The 17,282-nt window shown below is 39.4% G+C and overlaps 1 protein-coding gene across 1 annotated transcript in view; it reads right to left on the minus strand.

Moving 5' to 3' along the window:
* Nucleotides 1-5,079: 5,079 nt before the first annotated feature.
* The window catches only part of GALNTL6 (polypeptide N-acetylgalactosaminyltransferase like 6), a 1,595,017-nt gene continuing 1,582,814 nt past the window's right edge, over nucleotides 5,080-17,282 (minus strand). The window contains exon 12 of the mRNA XM_075849659.1: nucleotides 5,080-6,115. Coding sequence (XP_075705774.1) covers nucleotides 5,948-6,115 — 168 coding nt within the window. The 3' untranslated portion in view covers nucleotides 5,080-5,947. The remainder of the gene's footprint in view (nucleotides 6,116-17,282) is intronic.

Genomic DNA, 17,282 nt, shown 5'->3' on the forward strand with positions numbered 1-17,282 from the left:
CACAGTCAAGACAAAACACTTATCAGTTGCAAGACTTACTAAAATTGAACTTACTCTTCTGTCCCCTAATGTGACTATCAAACGTTGTGTTGTTCTGAATCCAGCTACACTCCTGCCCCTAGATTCTGAACAAAAGGAGGGAGGAGTGGGGGGACAGGGACATGGACACCCCCTTATTTTTCAACTATCCACTGATGATGAACTATTTAATTTTGAACATGAACATGACTGTCAAAGCCTAGTGGATATGGAATCAAACGGCATAAACAGTATATTTGATGTTGCTCTGATTAACCCTGATGCTGAGTATTTTGTAGATGGATCTCGATATTGGAGCGAAGACAAAGGACATTTCCTCACCGGGTATGCAGTGGTCCACAATGGTAAGGCCGTCATACAACAGTCCCTACCCTCCAACAGCTCAGCTCAGGAGGCAGAACTAAAAGCACTCGCTGAGGCGTGTAAATTGGGTAAGGGACAGCGTGTCAACATATACACTGACTCCAGATATGCCTTTGGAGTTGCACATGACTTTGGGACAATATGGAGAGCCAGAGGGTTCTTGACCTCGGCAGGTAAACCTATAAAGAATGCAAAAGCAGTAGAAGAACTTTTAGAATCACTGCACATGCCAGACCAAGCAGCTATAGTCAAAGTACAGGCACACACTAATAACAGTGATCTCCTATCAAAAGGGAATGAGGCTGCGGAAGCAGCGGCAAAGGACGCTGCTGCTCTCCCTCTGATGATTGTGAAGCCTGTTTTACAACCCATCACAGAGACCCTGTTGCGTGCTTTCCAGGACCAAGCACCCCCTCAAGAGCAAGCAGAATGGGAGGAGAGAGGTGCAGCAATAGGTCTAGGACAGTTGAGGCATCTTAATTCTAAGGTTTGCCTACCAAGAGCACTGTACTCAATGATGTGTGCCCTAGCCCATGGGAAAACACACTGTTCAAAGGGAGCTATGAGCCAGCTAGTGTTACAGACATGGCATGCTCCAGGTTTTCAAAATGCAGCAGCCAAATATACAGAGGGCTGCATGACATGTGCACAACACAACCCTGGTAAAACCACCAAAACACCAGCTAAACACACTCCTAAGTCCTACTACCCCTTTCAGCGATTACAGGTGGACTACATACAACAACCTAAGGTGGGAACGTACCAATATGTACTTGTTTGCACTGATTTATTTTCAGGATGGCCAGAAGCTTTTCCAGTGGCTAAAGCAAATGCAGATACCACAGCAAAGACACTGATAGCTGAGGTAGTGTGCCGCTATGGAGTACCAGAGACAAGTGACAGAGGTACTCACTTTACCCAAGAACTATTGAGGAACATATTAAAAAGCCTTGGGATAGAACAAGCATTTCACACTCCCTATCACCCACAAAGCAGTGGTAAGGTAGAAAGACTAAATGGAACTTTGAAATAAAAAATCTAGAAGGCCATGAATGAAACTTCTTTACCGTGGACACAATGTCTACCCCTGGCTTTATACTCTGTAAGAACCACACCAAGAGGGAAGGATAAACTTTCTCCCTATGAAATATTGTTTGGAAATATGCCAAAGACAGGACTGTATTTTCCTCAGCAGTTACAAAAGCATTATGACAATATGACCACATACTTGGCTGCCCTACACAAACAACTGGAGAGGACACATAAACTAATCCTTTCTTCTATTCCAGATCCAAACTTTCTTTCAGGTACCCACTCACTACAACCTGGAGACTGGGTGGTAACAAAGATACACAACAGGAGCAGTCTGGAACCAAGGTACAGCCAACCAGTAGAAGTACAGCTGGTCACCGCCACATCAGTGAAGCTCCAAGGACGAGCCAATTGGATACATGCAAGCCATTGCAAAAAGGTTATCAGCCCAGATGACGTCGCCTCGATCGATGATGTTGCCCTTGGCAGGGTTGGTGTTGATGTTGCCCCTCGTGGGGACGATGACTCAAGTTCTCAAGGAGGAAGTGGACAATAAATTCATAAAACATCATCAAATTATAACAGCATTAACAAACTTATCTGATTGTTGGATATGTACACACAGTCCTATAAGTTCAAAATCCATGCCATACATGGCTGTGCCCCTTAGTGAGAAAGAACTTCTTAACACTACATGTTGGGATCCCTCAAAGGTAAAGGATAACACAAAAAGGTATACATGGTCTAATACCAGTGTGCCCTTACCCATAGCAGGATGGATGGAGGATCCCTGGTGGCAGGTAAATCTAACCCTGATACCTGGTAAGGCACTGATTCTCACACAAAACGAAAATGGAAAATGGGTCCCTAAAAATGTCACTAAAACACTGACACTAGGTGAGATCCCCATAAAAGGCATAAAGATAAGTTTCAATAAAACCCAACAGACCTCAGATGTATTTAGACCAAGTCTGGTAGAACGGTACATACATAACGGTAGTTGGGAATATGGCCATTTCTTCCCTTCAGGAAGTAAGACTGATTGTAAACGTTATCCAGGGTATATGCAAGAAATAGACTTACAAGGGAATGAAACTATGTATTGTGGATGCACAGGAGTATACCATGGGTCTTTGGGAACAAATTGTCCTTGGTGTGTATTACAGCAGTCTTTTCCCTTAGTTCATTTTGCTCATATGTTAACCCTAGGAAGTATGCAATGGTTTGACCTTCCCCATGATATATATATAGTGTGCGGACATAATGCATATAAATGGATCCCGCAGACTACCACAGGTACCTGTACCCTAGCTAGGTTACAGTCTGGTACCTGGACATGGGACAAGGATACACTTCCTTATGATAAAGTATCAAAACATATGCTGTACAAAAGGGAGGGAAAGCAAAAAGACCACCCATTGGTACACTTACCTTGGCACACCAAGTTAGGATATGCTCTATCTATCTTTGGAGGACCAATTAGAAACGCACATAACATAGAAAAACTAGCAGAGTTGTTTGACAATATTACCGAATTAATATTTGATGCTTTAAATGTATCTTCAGTACTTACCCGACAGCTTATTACTGTTACTAACCAACATACACTTGTGTTAGATTACTTAACTGCAAGTCAAGGGGGTATGTGCGAGATAGTGGGTCCTGCATGCTGTCATTATATAGATCCCCAAGGGACAGTACAAATTAAACATGATATTGAACAAGCAAAGCAATTAAAGGAGGAATTTAGGAAAGCCAATTCTGAAGAAGATTGGAACCTAGACTGGCCAGACTGGTTGTCATGGCTGAACCCGGCCTCATGGTTCAGAGGCATTGGAGGATGGGCTGCAGGATCATGCAAGGCGCTTTACATATATTACTCATAATATTGATTATATACGTTTTTGTTAAATTAGTAGCATGTCTGATACCTATGCTATGTAAGAAGGCGAAGAAAATTGTCTATCATAAGCTGAAACCTCTTAATCAACAATACCCTATGTCACAGGGATTTTATGCACAAGGCCAGAACCTGGTGAATGGGTGAACACCCCACCATGTAACACTAAGTGTATTCATTTATTAAAGCGTTGCCATTTATATCTTATATACATGTTAGGACTTTTATACAGGGCATGTTGTTATTGTTATCACCATAAAAAATATTGACAAAGGTAGGGTCCAACAAATCCAAGCAGCTGTGCAGACAAGCAACTACGGGACTTGTCAATGCACTGACGGTCCCTGTACCCAAACCTGAACTTGGTGATAACATTATATTATTAGTAGTGACCCTATTCATTATTTTATTTGAGGTTTATAATCAGATAATTCTTAATCTCTGTATTTTAATATAAGAAAAAGGGGGGTTTGTGATGGAAGGTCAAATTGCTTATGTTCTCTGTATTAAATTACACTATGAATTATCAAGCAGGATGCCGGATTATGAAGATATGTATTCTCCATTTTGTAATGACCTCTTTCTGGTTCTGCTTGAATCACAAGGGAATAAGTTATTACTTTGTGTTCTTTTTCGTGGCCTTCAATACTGGTAGATAGGAGTCTGGCAGAACGCCTAGACCTGAAATAATCATTATATTTCCAATTAATTCTTTATCTCAGTATTTCACACACATATATTAAATCATCACATACACTTATGAAAACCTCCTACATTTCTATTGTTTGTAGGCCAGGATTTGCAGGTGTTAGAAAGATCACGTGACCTCAGTGGGAAGGTACCCTATGACGTATTTTCAGTCTACGTGTAAAATTTTATGATTGGTTGTTCCATGAGAGGTAACACCCTGGTTAGAGGGTACACCCTGAGGGTATATTAACCTATGTATCTTGATAATAAATGAGAATATTGATTGAGACAACAGATTGCTATTGTCTTTATTGATCTCCCGGTGCACTGCTGATACTTCAATTACCATATTTGAATACCACCTGACAAAGCAGAGGGAGCCCATTAGAGCACCCATCCCAAAAGGTGCTACCTGGAAGGGGTTTCTTCGACAGTATGTATGTATGTATATATTCCAGAATGTGTGTATCTATATTTGCCTGTATGTCTAAATATCTATCTCTATGTATGTACAGTATATATGTTCCAGTATGTGCGTGTATATATATGTGGTTCATTTTTGGTTTGTGTAGGGGGCAGCAATAGAGAGTCCCGCACAGGGCGCCATCCAACTTAAGGCCGGCCCTGGGTATAAACATGCCCCTACTTTACTGTAGATAATATTGAGTTTTACTTACTTCAAGATTTCACTTTTCAAAATCTACTAAATTTATTATAGATTCAAATATCACAAAGTTCTTTTGACAGCAGAAAATTAATGTAATAGATACTGTATGTTAATGTTAAATTCTTATTACAGCAATACACCAGTCTAGGCGTGTAGCATAGTGTGGACTATACTCCTTAACATAGCAGATAAATGTTGCAGAGTACAGCTTACCTGCTGAGTAATGTCAGGTCTCACCTGATGTTTGTCACCGCTACTTTTGAAATAAGAAAAATGGTAGAATACATCAGTCACATTGTGTGTATAAAAAGTGAAGCCCCTTTTACTGGCACAAATTATAAAGTCACTTGTGTTCGGGGGCCTTCATTCACATGGCATTCATGACAAATACTTTTTTTTCAATACATTTATAATCCTTCAATTTGCCTACCACAAGCTTTGTTTAGGTAAAACCCTTGAATGAAAATTCTACCTCTCATTTACCCACCAAAATGACAAAACATTTAGTTGTTCATTATTATTTTATTCGATTTGTGTTTAATAAAAAAAGGGAAAAAAACAAGTTTTCAGATTCTAAGGAGGAAGTAAATAATCCACCATTTTATAGTCCATTTCATGCTGTGCCTAAAATGCCTTCTTCCATGTGTATAGTCTCTGTGGTCTTTGATACCATCAGCAGATTGGAGAGGTATTTTGGTGCTTTCTAAAAGCATTTGCAGAAATAAAAGCGTTAATCCTGTTAACCTCAATATTTTACGAAAAAGAAAATCTTGGATATCATCCATCGGCCCCGTTTAAATAAGTCCACAGCCTATGAAATGTGGTGCTTTAAAAGACTGATGTTTTATCATGCAGTCAACTCCTGACTTCCCATTCCCAAATGAAAAAATCCAAAAAACGATAATCAGAAAACGGAAGATCATTACCCCTAGTTGCCATTTACAGCTATACACTACAGCAGGAAGTGTCCTGAGTAAGATTAAAAATGCATTTCACTGTGGTAGCATAGAATATTATTCCAAAGGTTATCATTGCCCTTGAACCAGCAAGGAAAGTTTATTTAAGTTCTCAGCAGCTGCATCAGTTTTGAATTTTCTCCAAGTTCTTTGGACATGATGATTTTTTGTAGAGCTTGCCTATGCGTGACATATTTTGATAACATCCTCAGAAAAAGGAGATGGCATCTCAAAAATCAAAACAGCTGACACTTGTAGCCCAATTCCAATGTATGTGGTTTCAGATGGTTTTATTAATCTCTAAGAGTTATTATAAATGTTGAATTTCTGTAGTATTGTCATGTTAATATGTTCAAAAATCCACTGCTGTGTCTCAGACAAAGGGTCACATCTGTTCATGAACAGTTTTTTTTCAGCGGGGTTACAATCGACACAGCTGTTGCTTACAGGATGAAACAACGTTTTATCCTAAGGAAGAGAGTATAAAAAAGAACATTTTAGTTTAGCAATATTTTTAAATCAAAACTGAACACAATAATAATATTATTATATATTTCATAAAGAAGAGGGCATTGGGGCTATACAATGGTGTTACTTGAGGATCCTGGGCCCCAATGCAAAATCCCTCCAACTATTATGTGTCATTTGTAGTACTGATCGCCTCATATGTACCAGATGAACATTTTCAACCCCTCCGGCTACAAGGCCTAGGTGCAACTGCAACCTCTGCATCCCCTACATAATATTTATCATACATAGATTGGTGGGAATTTTAAAGGATATATAATTTCTTCCAGCAATCTATAGTTATTATTTAGAAGTTTTTGCAAATTAGTTTGTAATAAGAGGTTAGAAAAAGATAGATCATGTGCTAATGCACTCTATGTATTACCCACTTTATGTAGTACCCAGCCTTCTGTTAACATAAGTACAGAAAGAAAATATAGGGCAATCTTATTCACCTCCGCAACATTCATATACGTTATCCATGCCCATATACATATGTGATCTTCTCAGATCATGGCCAAGGCTGCAAATGAATTACGACATTTCCCTTCTGTGCTCATTTTTACATGTAGAACATGCAAATTTCCTAAAATTTAAAAATTCCTTAAATGTATTTATATGTTACCAACATCTCTTGAATACAAAATACATATAAAATTACAGGCATTGTAAATTTATATAGCACGAACGTATTCCACAACATTGCAGACACTGTTATCTTAATGCAGGTAAAAATTGTGTATCTACACAGATTGTGAGCAGCAATGTCAGCCTTGCTTGTTACTCCAGCAGCCCAAACATATTTATGAAGGGAGTCTGAAAGGCTATTTAATAACTAAGTTGTTGTTTTTCTTTTTATTCACCAGTTTCTTTTTAAAGAATATGTAAACCTTTGAAAGTGATTTTTTTTCTTTTTTTTTTTTAAATAAAAATGTCAGTCAGTGTGTTTGGTGCAACATTCAAATTAGTATTTACTGAAAATTATTTTAACTTTTTGAGATACAGCTGCTCTGTATACTTGTATATAGAGCTGCTGTATCATTAGCTGAATGCTGTACCCATCAAGTACTGGCGGGTTCAGTAAAAGTGGGTCCTGTCTGTCTCTGACACGCAGGATCCACCTGTTATCCATCACATCAAAGTTCAAAACTTATATGTCAAAGATTACATTTGGATCCCGCCTGTCAGAGACCCGCTGACATTTAACCCATTAGGTCCACGGGACTGACGGGTTCAGGTCTTAGCGAAAGATACAGCTGCTGTATAGCTCAAAAATATTTTTTTTTTTCATAAAATCTAATTTGAAAGCTGCACCAAACACACTGACTGACCTTTATATTAAAATATAACAAAAAAAATTAACACAATTTTGAAAGGTTTAGATAGCCTTTAATTCCTGGGAAATGCATAAAGGGTTAATAAACTTTCTAAATGATTTTTTGAATACTTTGAGGGTTGTAGGTTTTTAAATGGAGTGATTTATGGGGAGTTTTAAATAGTTAGGGCCCTCAAAGCCACTTTAGAACTGACCTGTTACCTTAAAAAAATTGGTTTTGAAAATTTTATTGAAAATGTGAGATAATACTGTTAAAGTTATAAGCCTTGTAACATCCCAGAAAAACAAAAGGACGTTCAAAAAAATAATAATATTGTAAGCATAAAGTAGACATATGGGAAATGTAAACTAGCAACTATTTTGTGTGGTATTACTATCTGTCTTACAAGCCGATATACTGTATTCAAATTTCAATAAATGCAGATTTTTCAAACTTCCTCTAAATTTTGGTGGTTTTCCACAAATAAACACTTCAATATATCGACCAAATTTTACCACTAACACAAAGTACAATAGGTCACAGAAAAAAAATCTCAGAATCGCTTCAATAAATAAAAGCATTCCAAAGTTATTACCACATAAATTAGCACATCAAATTTGAAAACAATCGGCTGTTTTCACAAGGCCAAAACAGGCTGTGTCCTTAAGGGGTTAACGCAAAATAGAGGTGAATCTTGCAAATTAAATTTTTTTTTTTTCAGAAATTCATTGTTAATCCATTATTTTCTGTAACACAGAAGATTTTAACAGACAAACGCAACTCAATATTTATTGCCCAGATTCTGCAGTTTTTAGAAAAATCCAACTTGTGGCCCCGTGTGCTACATGACTCAAACACAGGCCTCAGAAATTAAAGAGCAACTAGTGGATTTTGGGGCCTCCTTTTTATTAGAGTATATTTAGGCACCATGTCAGGTTTGAAGAGGTCTTGTCGTGCCAAAATAGTGGAAACACCCCAAAAGTGACCCTATTTAGTAAACTACACCACTCAGGGAATTTATCTAGGCATTTATCTAAGCATTTTGACACGACAGGGTTTTGCTGAATTTATTGGAATTAGGTAGTGAAAATGAAAATCAAATTTTCTTTCTGCAAAAACAGACATTTACAAGGAAAAGAGAAGAAAAAACACCCAAACATTTATAAAGCAATTTCACCCGATTATTACCATATATTGAGTATTACCGTAAACTGCTGTTTGGACAGCAGGGCTTAGAAGGAGAACCATTTGGTTTTTGGAGCTCAAATTTTGCTGGAATGGTCTTTGGGGGCCATTTTGCATTTGCAAAGCCCCTGAGGGACCAAAACAGTGGAATCCCCCCAAAAGTGGCCCCATTTGGGAAACTACACACCTTAAGTAATTTATCTAGGTGTATAGTAAGCATTTTGACCTACAGGTTTTGGCTGAAATCATTGGAATTAGGCCCTGAAAATAAAAATCTATATTTTTTCATAAGGAATAAAGGCGTAAAAGCACCCCACCATTTTAAAGCAATGTGATCATAAACTGCTGTTTGGACACACGGCAGGACTCAGAAAAGCAGGAGTGCTTTTTGGCAATCATATTTTGCTGGAATGGTTTTTGGGCGCCATGAGGTGAGGTGAGGTGAGTGTCTCGCCTCAGGCTGTGGCCTGCTGCGAGGTGGAGGCAATTGGTTTCAGTGGTGCCGTCGCCCCCTCCTGCACTATAACTGTATCTGCATCTATAAGACTTTGATACAATTACATGGATCACTAGTGCTGGCAGGGCAAGGAACATTAGTTCCTTGCCCTGCTATTCAGTGCCTTTCAATGATGCAAGCGCCACTTGCATCACTGAAAGGCACTGAAAAGCAGAGCAAGGAATATTAGTAGCTCCTTGCCCTGCCATTCAGCGCCTTTTAGTGTTGCAAGAGGCCTGTGTTGCTAGAGGACTGCGCAAGAACGGGATCAGGTCAGTAGGTAACTTTTTTTTTCAGTTACCAGCGTAAGTGGCATTACATTTAGGGAGGCTCTATCTACAGGGGGCCATATGTGGGGTACTATCTACAGGGGGATCTATGGGGGCAACTATCTATGTAGGGCACTATCTCTATGGGGGCACTATCTCCAGCGGGGTACTATCGCCAAGGGGCTCTATGAGTGGCACTATTTACAAGGGGCTCTACATGGGGCAACGTCTACAGGAGGCTCTATGTGAGGCACTGTCTACAGGGGGCTCTATGAGGGGCACTATCTACAAAGTGGCTCTATGTGGGGCACTGTCTAAAGGGGACTTTATGAGGGGCACTGTCTACAGGGAGCTCTATGAGGGTCACTGTCTACAGTGGGCTCTATGATGGGCACTTTCAATAGGGGGCTCTATGAGGGGCACTATCTACAAGGGGCTTTATCTACAGGGAGCACTGTGTGTATGGGGGACACAGTGTATGGTGCTATTATAATCAGGGATATAGTGTATGGTGCTTTTATAAATATAGGTGCAGTGTATGGCGCTATTATATTTAGGGGCGTAGTGTGTGGCACCGTGAAAATGTTATCTTCGTTTAAATGTGCAGAAATGTGTGAAAAGTGAGAAGACTTCTGAGCGGCAAACTGCAGAAATGGGCTGTGGCCGGGAGAAGTTATCTGGACCGGATAGAGAAGAAAAGTGAAAAGTAACGATGAGAATCTGAGATGTCACCTGTCAATCACTCAATGTAACTTTTTATTCTGCCTCTTATCAGTACTGTAGTCACTGTATGATCTGCAGCAAAATGATGGGTGGTATGATATTTTTTGTGTGCAATAGCAACTCCTAGCATATACTTACCATTGTTCGGGCTATGCACGGAGCTATAGTTTTATGCAGTTCAAACCTATATGGCAGGGGTTAGACTGAATTTGCAAACGATCTCTGTACTGAGCTGTATTTGTGTTGGGGCTGTATTTATCTAGTGAGTTTTGTTCTGGCGCTGTGTTTATGTACTGCACTTGATCCTGATGCTGTATTTATGTCCTGAGTCTAGTTATGGTGCTGTATATATGTACTTAGCTTGGTTCTGGTGGTGTGTATATGTGCTGACTTTGGTCCTGATGTGTATTTATGTACTGAGCACTGTTCTAGTGGTGTTTTTATGTACTGAGCTTGGTTCTGGTGAAGTATATATGTATTGATCTTGGTTATGGTGCGGCATTTATGTACTGAGTTTTGTTATGGTGCTGTATATATGTTAGGATATACTTAAATTAACAAAATGACAGGGTAGACGGAATTGTTGCAATTCACTGTATATTTAATGGCGTAGTTTTAACCCCTTGAACCCCCACCAAGCGGTAATACATTACCTGGCAATATTTCCAAATATTTCCCTGTATGTTTTTTCAGATGCAGCAAAATCTAGAAAATTAATTTTAAAAATGGTGCACTGTATGCTAATTACTATTTAAAGGGTCATGCGGCGGTGTGGCTTGGTAAGAGTCACACAGTGCTGACTCCAAACCCACCTTTCTGTACTCGATTGACATCTTCCTGGCTGTTCTACATCACTACCATTCTCCTCGAAGCTTCTCGGATGTGCCATTGCCTTGTACTCTATGGGCATGAATTGTGCAGCGAGGTGTACTTTGCCCGGCTTCATCGCTGCACCGCACATGCCTGGGAAGTAAAAGGCAATGGTGCATCCGCAAGAGTTGGAGGAGGCTGTTAGTGATGTAGAACAGCCAGGGGGATGTCAATCGAGATCTGGGTGTTGCCATTTAAATTTTCAACTCGGGCTGCTAAAAAGCTAGAATTGGCTCTGTCTGAGCCCGCTCCATCACGGTCATATACAGTTACAGGATGTTGCGCTAAGCCATTAGCTGCAACAACGTAACTGTACGTGACATGTCATTAAGGGGTTAACTGTTGCTTTCATTTTAGAGATGAGGACACAATAATCAATAGAAAAGATTAAAATTATGTCAAACGATCTTTTAAACTAACATTTATAGGTTGTGAAAGGAACTGTGAACTACAATAATTAAAGTTGTTAGAGGCTCTTTGGAAAATGAAAACAGAGATCTTACTCGTCCCCACTTTGCAACATTTTTGATACATCTTATAAAAAAAGGTTATGCTCCCAAGGCAGTTAGAGGCTCCATATCAAGCCTCCGTCGGTAGTCGGTAGCAGATTTTCATGCAGCACAATTTTTCCTATTAAAATGATGGAACCCATGACAGAACCCAATGAACCCTATTGTAAGTCAACGCCACATTTCATGTGTGAACATAGCCTTCGAGAAAAGTGTCTAAAATGCCTATTTAGAAATGCCAAATATATTATGCAACGTGCCAATTAGTTAAACTTTAACTATTTTTGCTGACGTGCAAATTAAGGAATCCTACGACACCATTGATAAATATCCTCAATTATATTAATGTGGTCAGGTCAATACAAATTATGTTCATATTATCCATGCCCTTAAAGAATCTTCAAGGATGAGCTGTCTGGAAAACTGGAAATAATCATAAACATTTTAATGCGGATTGCTAATGTTCACACCACATAACTTGGCTATAATAACGTGGCCTTGTAATAACAATTTAAATATTTCTTCAGTAATTGGATATGATTACGAAGCAGTTAAAATGCATAACATTCTGTTTTTTTCAATTTGAAGATAAATAGCATACCAATTCTCACTGCAATTTTAAAGAACTTGCATCTCTTATCGATTTTACCACTGAAATGTTGATGATATGATAAGATGGTTTTATCATATACAAAGCCGTTAGTTTAATCCTATTCCTGCTTAGGACTTTAAAGTTACCTTGAAACAACGACGTTCTTTCCTTGCTAGTGACACAATAAATTCAACGGAAGAAACTGAGAGCTATAGATTTTTGTTCTTCTGCTGTTATTCTGATTAGCACCTGGTTCATGAGTTCTCATATAATCTACATACTGTAAATTTGTGCCAATTTTAACTGCAGGATGTTTTAGTGACGCTGTAGCCAAGTTTATCTTGACTGTGGTAATTTGCTGAGACTTGATATCACCCAACAAAAGCAATTGAATGTCACTGAAAAATTCAAGTTAAAGTTTCCTGCCACTGTGTATTTAATGCTTTAAGAGTCAAGATAAAGATGGCTACATCTCTAGATCTCCTTGTAGAAGGGGCTACATGGCAACTCTCCATTTTTAACTATAGAGCGACAGCTGCAGTCCACAGGAATTGCTTTGTATTGCTCTGGACTGCAGCTGAAACTTCATAGTCACACTATAAAAAGTTTCCATGTAGCCCCAGCCAAAGATTGAAGACAATAATCTATTACGATATGAAATGTCCTAGTCTAGTCCTAGAAAGTGTTCTATCAGTAGACCTAAAAATATTTCACATCTAAATTTAATGGTTGGTGCAGAAGGAATAATAATTTTAAAAAAACCAATAGATAATACACAGGAAAAATAAAACAGAATTTAACCCCTTCCCTCTTTGGCCACTTTTGACCTTCCTGACAGAGCCTCATTTTTCAAATCTGACATGTTTCACTTTATGTGGTAATAACTTTGGGAATGCTTTTACCTATCCAAGCGATTCTGAGATTGTTTTCTCGTGACACATTGAACTTTATGTTACTAGCAAAATTTGCTCGATACATTCAGTATTTAATTGTGAAAAACACCAAAATTTAGCGAAAAATTAAGAAAATTAGAATTTTTGTAAATTTAAATGTATCTGCTTGTAAGACAGGCCACACAAAATTGTTGCTAATTAACATCCCCCATATGTCTACTTTAGATTGACATAGTTTTTTGAACATCCTTTTATTTTTCTAGGACGTTACAAGGCTTAGAACTTTAGCAGCAATTTCTCACATTTTCAAGAAAATTTCGAAAGGCTATTCTTTTCAAGGACCAGTTCAGTTGTGAAGTGGCTTTGAGGGTCTTAAATATTAGAAACCCCCAATAAGTCACCCAATTTTAAAAACTTCACCCCTCACAGTATTCAAGACAGCATTTAGAAAGTTTATTAACCCTTTAGATGTTTTACAAAAATTAAAGCAAAGTAGAGGTGACATTTACAAATTTCATTTTATTTTTTTGCAGAAATTCATGCTTAATCAATTTTTCTTGTAACACAGAGAGTCTTACCAGAGAACTGCAACTCAATATTTATTGACCAGGTTCTGCAGATTTAGGAAATATCCCATATGTGGCCCTAGTGTGCTAATAGACTGAAGCACAGGCCTCAGAAGCAAAGAAGCACCAAGAATATTTTGGGGCCTTCTTTTTATTAGAATATATTTTAGGCACCATGTCAGGTTTGAAGGGCTCTTGCGGTGCCAAAAGCGTGGATATCCTCCAAAAGTGACCCCATTTGGGAAACTACAAACCTCAAGGAAATTATCTAGTGCTGTAGTGAGCATTTTGACCCCACTCTCCCGAGTAAAACAATACCCCACATGTGGTCATAAATGGCTGTTTGCACACACAGCACAGCTTAGAAGGGAAAGAGCGCCATTTTGCTTTTGGTGCTCAAATTTAGCAGGAATGGTTTGCGGAGACCATGTCGCATTTGCAAAGCCCCTAAGGGGATAAAACAGTGGAAACCTCCCACAAGTGACCCCATTTTGAAAACTACACCAATTAAGGTAATTATCTAGAGGTATAGTAAGCATTTTGACTGCACAGGTTTGTTGCAGAAATTATTGGAAGTAGGCCGTGAAAATGCAAATCTAAATTTAAAAAAATAATAATTTAGGTTTAGCTAATTTGTCCTCCTTTTGGTCCACACTTCGCATCTTTGCAGTTTGGGGAATTTTGCTGTGAAGTGTTGTCCTGGTATAATATGGGCGCCCTTGCCTCCAGCAGATATGTTTGGGCCCTCCCCTTCCTGGTTCCCTAATTTTAGGGCCTTGATAATTTGCCTCTTGAAACAGAAGAAATGTTCCCCTCGGGTCTGCAGAACTGCATATTTTTTATTTCCTGACCTATGGAAGCCTTAACCAATTTAATTTTTTCATAGACATAGTGGTATGAGGGCTGTTTTTTTTGCGGGACGAGCTGTAGTTTTTATTGGTACAATTTTGGGGTACATGCGACTTTTGGATCCCTTTTTATCCTAATTTTTGGGAGGCAAGGTGACCAAAAAACTGCAATTCTGGCATCGTTTTTTTAGGTTTCTTTTATACAGCATCCACCATGCGTTATAAACTACATGTTAACTCTATTCTGCGGGTTAGTACAATTCCGGCGATACCTACACTACCGTTCAAAAGATTGGGGTCACCCCGACAATTTTGTGTTTTCCATGAAAACTCACACTTATATTTATCAAATGAGTTGCAAAATGACTAGAAAATATAGTCTAGACATTGACAAGGTTAGAAATAATGATTTTTATTTGAAATAATAATTTTCTCCTTCAAACTTTGCTTTCGTCAAAGAATGCTCCATTTGCAGCAATTACAGCATTGCAGACCTTTGGCAATCTAGCTGTTAGTTTGCTGAGGTAATCGGGAGAAATTTCACCCCATGCTTCTAGAAGGCCCTCCCACAAGTTGGATTGGCTTGATGGGCACTTCTTGCGTACCATACTGTCAAGCTGCTCCCACAACAGCACTATGGGGTTGAGATCTGGTGACTGCACTGGCCACTCCATTACAAATAGAATACCAGCTGCCTGCTTCTTCCCTAAATAGTTCTTGCATAATTTGGAGGTGTGCTTTGGGTCATTGTCCTGTTGTAGGATGAAATTGGCTCCAATCAAGCGCTGTTCACAGGGTATGGCATGGCGTTGCAAAATGGTTTTATAGCCCTCCTTATTCAAAATCCCTTTTACCTTGTACAAATCTCCCACTTTACCAGCACCAAAGCAACCCCAGACCATCACATTACCTCCACCATGCTTGACAGATGGCGTCAGGCACTCTTCCAGCATCTTTTCAGTTGTTCTGCGTCTCACAAATGTTCTTCTGTGTGATCCAAACACCTCAAACTTCGATTCGTCTGTCCATAACACTTTTTTCCAATCTTCCTCTGTCCAATGTCTGTGTGCTTTTGCCCATATTAATCTTTTCCTTTTATTAGCCAGTCTCAGATATGGCTTTTTCTTTGCCACTCTGCCCTGAAGGCCAGCATCCCGAAGTTGCCTCTTCACTGTAGACGTTGACACTGGCGTTTTGCGGGTACTATTTAATGAAGCTGCCAGTTGAGGACCTGTGAGGCGTCTATTTCTCAAACTAGAGACTCTAATGTACTTGTCTTGTTGCTCAGTTGTGCAGCAGGGCCTCCCATTTCTCTTTCTACTTTGGTTAGAGCCTGTTTGTGCTGTCCTCTGAAGGGAGTAGTTCACACCGTTGTAGGAAATCTTCAGTTCCTTGGCAATTTCTCGCCTTGGAATAGCCTTCATTTCTAAGAACAAGAATAGGCTGTCGAGTTGTAACATACAGTTGACATCCACCGCTGATGACGTCGACTACAGAGGCCTTTGAGGCTCCGCCGCCAGGCGGGACCTGGAAAGCTTCCGTGTTAGGCATACCGGGAGGCCAGTATTAGGCCTCCGGTTACCATTGCAGCCGATGAACTGCAAACAACTTAAATGCAGCGATCGCTTTTGAGCGCTGCATTTAAAGGGTTAATGGTGGGGATCGAAGCAAATTTTGGTCCTCGCCATTACCCCAGTGTGTCAGCTATAAGATGTAGCCGATACCCGGGGAAGGTGGCACCAACTGAGCTTCTGAGCCGGTGTACGCCATTTGTCGTTTGGATACGGCAAAATGCAGGAAGCATTAGCTTTTCATGACGTATCCATACGACAAATGTCGGGAAAGGGTTAAAGACTATGTTAAGTTGCGCGGATGTGTTGCAATTTTTTTTAGGGCACATTCCGTACAATACAGTACAATACATGTGGATGGGGTTTTTAAATAAAGTGAAAATCACAAACACGATGTTAGGAAGTGTCTGTGTCTTTAAGATCGCCTTGACTACTGATCTAGCTCCCGGGTGGTTCTGTTTACTTCCTGAGATTATCCCACTTTTCTGTCTTCTTCCTGTCAGGTGTAAGGTGGGGTATTTATGGTGATCAAGCTCTCAGTTACCCTGTGCCCTAGACTTCTGGATGTCTTGGAAACTGACCTCGGATTGTCTCCCATTAACCCCTTGTTTACCAATTTTGATTACCTGCTCCCAGGCTGGTTCTGACCTCTGTTGTACCCGATTTCCACTTGCTCTGTTTTGGACTTTCCGTTTACCCTCTGACTGTCTGGTTACCTGTTCAGGTATAGCCTGCATTGCACCCCTTATCCAACACTGAACTCTGTTTTCTGGGTTCTGTGCAGCAAAAACCATCACACCTTGCGGTGGGCTCTGGCGAATACCTCAGAGTAGCCTTAGATTCTGTTGATCAGAGTTGTGACGGATTTGAGGTTGCGGTTTTATTTACACATTTACTCCCGACAGCCTCCAGCAGTCTTTTGGGAATTGCGCATCCAGTGATTCCAAAACACACGACTTGCTAGAGTGGCTTTTCTTAAGAGATACCTACTAAAGATAAATCTATATATGCTTGAGTTGTTTGACTTTAAAAGTAGCTTTTATGTCAATGCTTATATTGATTATATAGTGACAGTATACAATGATGGTTGCAACTATGGAGATGACTGTGTATCAATATTTAACTACAGTATGTGAAATAAATATTGATTAGTCAACAGGATTGTGTAGACACACAACACAAATAGTTTAAACTCTCGAAAAATATTTATATAATATATCTATTATATACAAAACATACAAATTGTGAGTTAAAAAGGGTCCATGGACTGCCAGTAATTGACAATATTTA

Source organism: Rhinoderma darwinii, chromosome 1, assembly GCF_050947455.1.
Source record: "Rhinoderma darwinii isolate aRhiDar2 chromosome 1, aRhiDar2.hap1, whole genome shotgun sequence".
Taxonomy (NCBI): Eukaryota; Metazoa; Chordata; class Amphibia; order Anura; family Rhinodermatidae; genus Rhinoderma; species Rhinoderma darwinii.